This window comes from Penaeus japonicus, unplaced genomic scaffold, assembly GCF_977035675.1.
Source record: "Penaeus japonicus unplaced genomic scaffold, GWHDUDI00000001_assembly GWHDUDI00000008, whole genome shotgun sequence".
NCBI lineage: Eukaryota > Metazoa > Arthropoda > Malacostraca > Decapoda > Penaeidae > Penaeus > Penaeus japonicus.
Genome location: NW_028234410.1, coordinates 8,156,329 through 8,166,328, shown reverse-complemented (window position 1 = coordinate 8,166,328; position 10,000 = coordinate 8,156,329). Strand labels below are relative to the sequence as shown.

Here is a 10,000-nt window from a genome sequence, read left to right as displayed (position 1 = left end):
ATTATTATTATTATTATTATTATTATTATTATTATTATTATTATTATTATTATTATTATTATTATTATTATTATTATTATTATTATTATTATTATTATTATTATTATTATTATTATTATTATTATTATTATTATTATTATTATTATTATTATTATTATTATTATTATTATTATTATTATTATTATTATTATTATTATTATTATTATTATTATTATTATTATTATTATTATTATTATTATTATTATTATTATTATTATTATTATTATTATTATTATTATTATTATTATTATTATTATTATTATTATTATTATTATTATTATTATTATTATTATTATTATTATTATTATTATTATTATTATTATTATTATTATTATTATTATTATTATTATTATTATTATTATTATTATTATTATTATTATTATTATTATTATTATTATTATTATTATTATTATTATTATTATTATTATTATTATTATTATTATTATTATTATTATTATTATTATTATTATTATTATTATTATTATTATTATTATTATTATTATTATTATTATTATTATTATTATTATTATTATTATTATTATTATTATTATTATTATTATTATTATTATTATTATTATTATTATTATTATTATTATTATTATTATTATTATTATTATTATTATTATTATTATTATTATTATTATTATTATTATTATTATTATTATTATTATTATTATTATTATTATTATTATTATTATTATTATTATTATTATTATTATTATTATTATTATTATTATTATTATTATTATTATTATTATTATTATTATTATTATTATTATTATTATTATCATTATTATTATTATTATTATTATTATTATTATTATTATTATTATTATTATTATTATTATTATTATTATTATTATTATTATTATTATTATTATTATTATGGACGTTACCGAGGTCAGTCTGTGTATGGGATTTTTTAAAAGTATGGATTATATTAATTGTGGTCTAATGAGTTATTTGCTGTTGTGAATATGGTAGCTATGTCAGGAATGATGAAATTGATAGCGGTTTTAATGATTCTAGTTCTGAGAAGGAAAATAAAAACAGATAAGAAAAAGAAAAGAGAAAGAAAAAAATATATATTCATCAAAACATCCTAACATTCTAAAACAACCTAAAAATACAAGTCAAATCGAAACTACCAAATTCCCGAATCAGTTAGAAAAAAAACTATCAAATAACCAACCGACTTACAAGAAAGGACAGACTCCTGAGAAAGAAGCCGAGAAGGAACACTATGAGAAGAACAATGTCGTACGAATTCCAAGCGGAATAACTCGCGCTGAAAGGCTCGCTGGACAGCATCTGCGAAAAAACGAGTCAATAGGAAAGCTGTGTAAACATTCCATACGAAACAATGCGAGGGAAGAGGTTTGATTGGCGTGTACGTTGGTGTTTTGTGTTTACTAGTGATGATTTCTCGAGATGAGTTTGATTCATTAGGTAAATATGATTTATATAGCTACTTTCTTACTATTTGATGAGTATGCGTTCTTTGGTAATATAAAGATAAAATCGTAAGAGGAGCGACAGTTAGGAGATGTAATATACGTCAAAAGGTTTGGATATATATTTCTATATCGTGTTTTTTTCTGACCCTGACCTCAACGACCTTCTCTAGAGCCTCCGATGCGATGATGAGAGCCAGGATTCCTTCGGTGTACGTGGGTATATACCCCAGGTTGAAGAGGACCAGGATGAAGTGGGCGAACATCAACAGCACTCGATAGGAGATACGGACGTAAAACTTTCTGCGGGGTTGAAATTAATAAGCACTCGATAGGAGATGCGGACGTAAAACTTTCTGCGAGGTTGAAATTAATTTAGGTTTAATCAAGAGTGAATATTTTAAGCAAATCAAGGGTCAAAAAGAACTAACAAAAAGACTTAAAATAGAAATAAAAATGAGTCTAGACTTTGAGAGTGCATTCAGACACCTACATGCGTATGCTTTTCCAGCGCATGTCCTGGCCCGCCCTCGCGCATGGGGACGAGATGAAGCTCATGTCACACGCCACGAGGGCCAGGTCGAGGGTGCTGAGGCCGCCCCACCTCATGTACCTCTGGTGTATCAGGCTGACGGAGTTGGTGACGTTCTTGTCGTAGCTAAGGTCACTCAGCTGTCGGAAAGGACAACAGGTCAGCTCTTCAAGTTGACGAGATTTTGAAGTTTATTTTATCTAATTTATTTATTTATTATTTTGTCTATTTGTATAAGTTTCATCAATGCGTGGCCTGATGTTTGTGAGTACTCGATACGTGTTCCTTTTTCACTCAAAATTTTACTCATAGGCACTCGCGAACCCGAACTACTTTCGTTGAGAAACCTACATTGTGTTCAGCATCACTGACAGAATATTTTAGAGCTCTATATACAAGGTGAGATCGGTCATAGAGGTCTACAAAGTTACACATATGATAGAGAAACATTAACAATGTCCCTAGCCATCTTTGTTTGTAACGTGGGAGTGCTTGTATTTGTAAACCAGAAAAGGTGCACAAAGTCTAGATTTAATAATAAGTAGCTACATTAAGCGCTTGAGAGACAGATGCGATGTAAACATTACAAAGATTGTTTTTGATAATATTATCCTTCCTTTTTATTTTCAGGTATATCATATAAATGTTTATTTATGTATTCATGGATACTCTAGGAATGTACGATACTCGATCCTACAGACAGTTTCGAGGAGATCACGCTTAAACACTAATTTACATACAAACATCTACACACACACACATACACACACGCACACAAAAATGCCACTAAAGCAAAGCATTAGCTGTGTATCAATTCATCGCGAGTTGCAAATATATATTATATATATATATATATATATGTATATATACATACATATAAATCATATATGATTTGTCTATCTTAGAATTACCAATCAACTAGGAAAAGAAGGGAAAAATAATAGCTAACGAAGGGGAACAGAAAAAGAAAAAAGAAAACTTACTTTAATAGCTATGGTTTCAAAATGGTCCTTCATAGCTTTGCATTCTGCCCGGACAGCGCTATCAGTAACTTTGTCTCTGATTCCTTGGTAGATACACGTGGCCACAATGGCGGTATTTAAAGGGAAATTACACGTCTCCCACAGGTACTTGGCCAGGTTGTTCCTCCGTGTAATGATGGCCCAAATGAGCAGCTCGAGGTAGGGATCCTGAAAGAATTATTGTCATTATTATTTCTTTTTTATAGCAATGGCGTCTCAAAAATAGCTTACGTTGCTGTTTCATACATTTATATATTATCACTACTTCACCATAGTTGTTTATTCTAACAGGATAGATATGAACAATATTAGTGAATTGTGTATTGTACTGTTTATAGTACTGTGTATTGTACTGTGTATTGTACTGTGTATTGATATTGTGTATAGTACTGTATATATACTAATATTTAGCCTATTCACAAGTCACCACACATGGTCTTATCCCTCCACTGACCTCAAACGTAATTTTGTTAATCGTAGAACAGAACTCGAAGAGGCTGTTCATGTCTCGGTAGTAGCGGTGCGAGTGAGAATTGACGACCTCCTTCAGCAGTTTGTGGACATCGTTTAACCTTATTGCCTTGTCGTCGTTCGCGTGACCGAGGAGTTTGCGGACGTGGGCTTTCGGTTTCTGCAAGAAGGGTGATCAGGGCTTATTTTAAAGTGCATTGGGGTGGTCAGGGGTGATTGGCTATGTGCAATAGGTCTGTATGATAAAGATGTACTCTAGGTAATCATCATCGACCTGTTAATTATAGGATAATTTTCATCATCTACTTGTCAACCTGCCGTTGATCATCACTTACCTGTCAAGTGATTCTTTAGTGTCGATGCTGTTATCCTTATAGTAATTATAATGATAATCGTAAAGGAGTATAAATGTTTAACGGATTATTGATGTATATTGCATGGCTAATTTCTCAGATGGATATCATGGAGGGTACATGAAACTAGAGCTATATTGTAATATCGAATTTCCCATTGGTTTTAAAAACTTGCCCCCCCTCCCCATTATCAGATAGTTTAGGAATCCTGCCGAACAAACTGTAAGCAAAGGAAAAAGGCAAACAAAGAGGAAAACACACGAATATGCATTACCCGCGTGTTTTCCTGCCTCTCCCTTCGTAATTCCAATCACAAAAGGTACGCAATCACTCTGTACGCCTACCCACCGTTAGATTGTAGAGGTTCCTCAGCTCTACCACCGTCAGGAAACTCGACAGCACGAAGCCCCACGTCAGCAGAAGGTCGACAAAATCGACCTTCTCCTCCAGCAGCGCCAGTCTCATGACTTCGCTTAAGTTGTCAATCTCTGAAATGGAATCGTTCAGTAGAAGAGATGTACTAAAGACAGGTAACTTTATCTGGCATAGTACAAAACACACACACACACACACACACACACACACATACACACACAAACAGACACATATAAATACCCATTAGCAAGCACTCTGTATTTGCAAACATCTACACTCTGTAACTCCAACGTCCTACTTCCGACCCACAAGTCTCATTTTCTCTTCACTCACAGTTCCCAAACAGCACAAGAAATCCCCCCCCCCCCCCCCAAAAAAAAAAAAAAAAAAAAAAAAAAAAAAAAAAAAAAAAAAAAAAAAAAACTTACGAGGGTCCAGACGAGATCAACACGATTAAAAAATAATAATGATAAAAAAAAAACAAAAAAACTTACGCGGGTTCAAACAGCTTTCGGCCACGTCAACGCGATCCCACTCCAGCGCTAACCGTAACTCATCCTCTGGATTAGCTTTTCCTAAACGAAGGAGAGAGAGAGAGCGAAGGAGAAGTAAGAGTATTAGGAGAGGAAATGATATATGACGGAAGGGAATAAAAGAAAGACTTGCGAGGTGTGGTTATATAATGTTATATTATTTATGTTGGAGGCGAGATAAGTTTACAATCAGATAATTTCTATGATTTATTTATTCACTTATCTATTTATTTATGTATAATTTGTGGGGGTAAAGAAAGCGTCATCAAAATGTAAAAGCAAGTCCGGGAAGTATTTACATTGATTTATCGGTTGTTAAATATTCCAACAAGCTTTTGGGTAGTTGGATAATGCTATTACTCGGAGGAGTTGCATAACCGTTGACCTTTGCACCGATATGCAACATGCAACAATCGACGTGGGGTATACCTGTTCTAAGTGCAGTGAGAATGGATTTATCTAGAGTCGAGTCGGTGTCTATGTTGTATACGGTTATTTTGCTCTCCGTCTTACAGCATTCTAGGACCTTTTTGGCACATTCCTGCAGTGAAAGAGGGAAATGAAGGTTTATGCACTGTAGGGCAACAGGATCAGGTAAGGTACATGAGTTACAAATAGCTGTCCACGGGATATACCGTTGGTTACAGAAAGACAGACACACAGACACACACACACACAAACACACCTACCATGCGTTGTTTCACGTCCAAATCCTGAAGGTACACTGACACCTTGGACAAGATATTATGAAGTATATCTTCTTCCTCTTCGCAGCTGGAAAATAAGAAAAGAAACGAAATGGCAGTGATAAAGGAGAAATAACATAACATTTAAAAATTAAAAAAAGGAAATAAATGAAATGAAAAAAAGATGTTACGAGTTCAGATAGAAACAACTAGTCATTTTCTTCATCGAGCCTGACTTCAATTTCTCCGAATAAAACCGTCGTATCTTTAATAATATCATCAACCAATTCATTATCAACCAATTGTCAATTCAATAATATTATCAATATCATTTAATAATACAATCAACTTTAATAACATCATCCTATCAAATACCATCCCAAAAATCATCACACTGTTACCATAGCCTCAATAAAAGAGAAAAGAAAGAAAGAAAGAAAAAAAAAAAAAAAACATAGAGACTCACATCCGACGCAGAGAGAAGTTGCTCACAACAGCGTCAGCGAGTAGGTCGGCCGCCCCGCCAGAACCCTGTACCACCACAACAGGAACACGTCTCTTCAGGGCCTTCAAGCACCTGTCTATCGCCCGGACCCCGCCGTCGAGGAGGAGCATAATCACAGGAACTTCCAAGCCTCGGGGACTTGTTACGTGGAGGGCTTCTTCGAGGCGCGTTCTGGTGGAGGAGGGAAAGGATGTGGAATATAGTGGGGTACTTGTGTTTCTGCCTCTCGCTTCCTTCGGTTTTCGTGGCATGTTTTGCTGATTGAGGGATGGCACGTAGGGATGCGACAGGGCGAGGGACGCTTCAAAATTATTTGAGAGAGAGAAAAAGGGAGAGGGAGGGGAGGGAGGGAGGGGGCTGAAATAGAGAGAGAGAGAGAGAGAGAGAGAGAGAGAGAGAGAGAGAGAGAGAGAGAGAGAGAGAGAGAGAGAGAGAGAGAGAGAGAGAGAGAGAGAGAGAGAGAAATAGAGAGAGAGAGAGAGGGGGGAGAGAAACAAAGAGAGAGAGGGGGGAGAGAAACAAAGAGAGAGAGGGGGGGGAGAGAAACAAAGAGAGAGAGGGGGGGGAGAGAAAGAGAGAGAGAGAGAGGGGAGGGGGGAGAAAGAGAGAGAGAGAGGAGGGAGAGAAAGAGAGAGAGAGAGAGAGAGCGAAAGAGAGAGAGAGAGAGAAAGAAAGAGAGAGAGAGAAAGAAAGAGAGAAGAGAAGAAAGAAGAGAAGAGAGAGAGAGAGAGAGAGAGAGAGAGAGAGAGAGAGAGAGAGAGAGAGAGAGAGAGAGAGAGAGAGAGAGAGAGAGAGAGAGAGAGAGAGAGAGAGAGAGAGAGAGAGAGCAAGCGACTGTAATATTTATCATCGTAAGCACGAAAGGGAAAGCAACCTTAAAAATAAACACAAAAACTACAATTACTATTATTCATACTGCCATTAGCAATAATAATAATAATGATGATGATGGTAATAACAATGCCAATAATGACAATGATAATAACATCCCCATAATCATCATCATCATTTTCATCACCATCCCATCAACACCACACAAAAGCAACGATGCACAACGGAAACAACGAATCCAAACAAAGCCCGAAGTTCGCATAGTCACCGGAAGCTGTCCACCGAGGCGAAGGAGGGGGAGTGGAGGCCATCGTCCACCAGGAGGAAATGGGTGTGGTCGCTGTTCAGGACGAGGTCGCCATCTTGTGCACAGGTGGGAGACTCGTAGCTGTGAGAGAAAGAATAAGAGAGATAGGATGATAAGAGGGATTTTTGATATGTATAGATTTTATGAGTCGTAAATGAGAGAGAATGAAAGTGGGAGACTCGTAGCTGTGAGAGAAAGAAAGAGAGGGAAAGAGGGTGATTTTTTTGTAATATGTATAGATTTTATGAATCGTAAATGAGCGAGAGAGAATGAAAGGATTTTTTTTTGTTATATGTAATTTGTAAGGACGAGGTCGCCATCTTGTGCACAGGTGGGAGACTCGTAGCTGTGAGAGAAAGAACGAGAGAGAAAGAGGATGATTTTGTTTTTTAATATGTATAGACTTTATGAGTCGTAAATGAGAGAGAGAGAATGAAAGGATTGTTTTTAAATGTAAATCTTAAGTGATAACTGAAAGAGAAAGAAAATGTTTTTGAATATAGATATTTTGAGTCGTTCCTAAGAGACTGATATAGATGTTTTGAGTTTTAACAGAGACAGAGGAAGATTTATTTTTATATGGATCGTTCGTAACTGAAAGAGTCTTTATTAAATCTTTTGAGTCGTAACTGAGAGAAAAAAAATATATATTTTGAGTCGTAACTATGAGAAGGAAAAAGAGGATTGTTTATATGGATCTATAGTCGTACCTGAAAGAGAGAAAACATTTTTTTATAGACCTTTTGATTCTGTGATTTTTTTTTTTACATAGATCCTTTGAGTTTGTATAGATTAATCATGAGTATGTTGTATCATATATGCCAGTCTATCTATCTATTTATACCTATATACCTATGTTCTTATGTGTGTATGTCATCATATGTGTAAGTATATGTATATGTGTACATGCATGTAATCAGATATGTATCTATATATACATGCAAGCATATAGTTTCCATTCATATTTAGTAGAATAAAAGCACTTACAAATGTCTTTTGTTTCTGTTCTTCACATTTGTGTTGAGCATGCTGTCCTTGTTCTTGCAGGAACTGTAGGAGGCAATCCCGATGCATTTAATCTGGGGCATCTGGCGGCCATCAACCTGAAACACAGAAGATATGCAATGCTGACATGCATGAATAATCTCTCTCTCTCTCTCTTTCTATCTCTCTCTCTCTTTCTTTCTCTTTCTCTTTCTCTCTCTCTCTCTCTCTCTTTCTCTCTCTCACTATCTCACTCTCTCATTTACTCTCTCTCTCTCTCTCTCTCTCTCTCTCTCTCTCTCTCTCTCTCTCTCTCTCTCTCACTATCTCACTCTCTCTCTCACTATCTCACTCTCTCTCCCTATCTCTCTTTTTTCTTTTTCTTTCTTTCTTTCTTTCTTTCTTTCTTTCTTTCTTTCTTTCTCTCTCTCTCTCTCACGCATACCTCATACCTCAGTTATGGTCTGCATCTGGCAGACTGTCTGTCCCACCACCTTCGCTAATCCGGAGTCACTTCCGTCTGTCAGTAACCAGGCATTGGTTGACTCCACAGCCTGTTCCGGATATATTGAGGAAAATAATAGAACAAGGATTTCATTACAAGTAAATACAGGTTATCCTACGCGACGTCTCTTATAGACGACACATTAACTAGAATAGGTAAGAAGTGTGAGATGGTTGGGTATGTTTTATTTCGATATGGCTTCGTCACTAAACGGACTAAGAATCTATTGACTGCCTGTTTTCAATAAGCAATTTAAGTTGTCATAAGATATGCGGCAAAATAGCATTTTTATATATGATTAGTTTTAATACATTGTTATTCTATATTCAGTGTCTCAAAAACAGGACAACAAGTCGATGACCTAACAACTTAGGCAACCTTTAGTAAAAAAAAATCTTTAAAACGACTTTAGACCAAGAAATTACCTATTGATTATAGATTCAATACCCCCCTCCCCCCCAAAAAAAAAAAAAAAAAAATAAATAAATAAATAAAAATAAAATAAAGGAAACCAAGTTAATCAAACGTCTCCAATGAATACCCTAAACAAATCAAGTGAATACAAAACTCACTCACCTTCATGAGACCAGCCATAAAAGTCTTCTTCTTGGTCCCTTCAAGACTGAAATTCTTTTCATCTCCCGTGAAAGAGATGGCGAGTCTCGGGGGCTCGGGTTCCAACAAGTTCCAGACATGTACGAACAGCTGCAGGACCTCCGGGTTGTGGCTGTCCTCGGATGGAGGCTCGTTGAAGCTCCTCCAGATTTGCGTGTCGTTTGAGATCCTGATGTAATGTGCCACTTTGAAGAACCCTGAACGAAGATTGCGAAGTGCTTAGGACTATTTCCTTCTAATCTACCTTTTATGATTAGATTTTTCGTTTCCTCGGAGAAAAGGACTGGAAGAAGATTATTGTCAAATGATTCAGGGATTTATTTTTGTTATAGTTTCCATTTATTATTCAACTTTACCTTTTGGTTCCTGCCTGAAGAACAGAGATCCATAGGCATCTGTCGGGAACTCCCTAACGTCCTCTTTGTGGTGCCAGGCATCGTGCGGTCCTTGAGTTGGCACCTTCAGGTAATGGAGGTCCAAAATCGCGAATGGCTTGAGGGAAACGTATCATCAGAACGTTATACGTATTAAAGAATCACCAGAGAACAACGAGATTTAAATAATAAGTATCTTAGGTGCAATACATGGGATATGAATCACTCTTCGGATAATTTGATTTGAGAAACATTCATTATAAATAAACGTTCTCCCAACGATATATCCATGGTTATAAAAAAAAAGAAACACGAATAGCCTACTCCCTGACACTTTGACGAATACAGCTAAACTCAATTCTAAACACGTCAGAATGTAAGAGAATTACCTCCCACACCGAGAACCTTCTGGAA

The 10,000-nt window shown here is 35.6% G+C and overlaps 1 protein-coding gene across 2 annotated transcripts in view; it reads right to left on the bottom strand.

Annotated features, from left to right (window-relative positions):
* Positions 1 to 10,000, bottom strand: part of LOC122256527 (transient receptor potential cation channel subfamily M member 2-like) — a 33,398-nt gene that overhangs the window by 11,194 nt on the left and 12,204 nt on the right. For both annotated transcript variants that reach the window (XM_086539022.1, XM_086539023.1), the window contains exons 4-19: positions 9,976 to 10,000; positions 9,569 to 9,704; positions 9,174 to 9,409; positions 8,545 to 8,646; positions 8,096 to 8,211; positions 7,070 to 7,189; positions 5,932 to 6,141; positions 5,469 to 5,553; positions 5,209 to 5,320; positions 4,741 to 4,821; positions 4,220 to 4,359; positions 3,502 to 3,678; positions 3,009 to 3,215; positions 1,987 to 2,165; positions 1,649 to 1,796; positions 1,240 to 1,350 (exon numbers count right to left, since the gene is read on the bottom strand). The exon at positions 9,976 to 10,000 is cut by the window's right edge and continues 93 nt beyond it. In XM_086539022.1, the coding sequence (XP_086395148.1) occupies positions 1,240 to 1,350; positions 1,649 to 1,796; positions 1,987 to 2,165; positions 3,009 to 3,215; positions 3,502 to 3,678; positions 4,220 to 4,359; positions 4,741 to 4,821; positions 5,209 to 5,320; positions 5,469 to 5,553; positions 5,932 to 6,141; positions 7,070 to 7,189; positions 8,096 to 8,211; positions 8,545 to 8,646; positions 9,174 to 9,409; positions 9,569 to 9,704; positions 9,976 to 10,000 (2,185 nt within the window). The remainder of the gene's footprint in view (positions 1 to 1,239; positions 1,351 to 1,648; positions 1,797 to 1,986; positions 2,166 to 3,008; positions 3,216 to 3,501; positions 3,679 to 4,219; positions 4,360 to 4,740; positions 4,822 to 5,208; positions 5,321 to 5,468; positions 5,554 to 5,931; positions 6,142 to 7,069; positions 7,190 to 8,095; positions 8,212 to 8,544; positions 8,647 to 9,173; positions 9,410 to 9,568; positions 9,705 to 9,975) is intronic.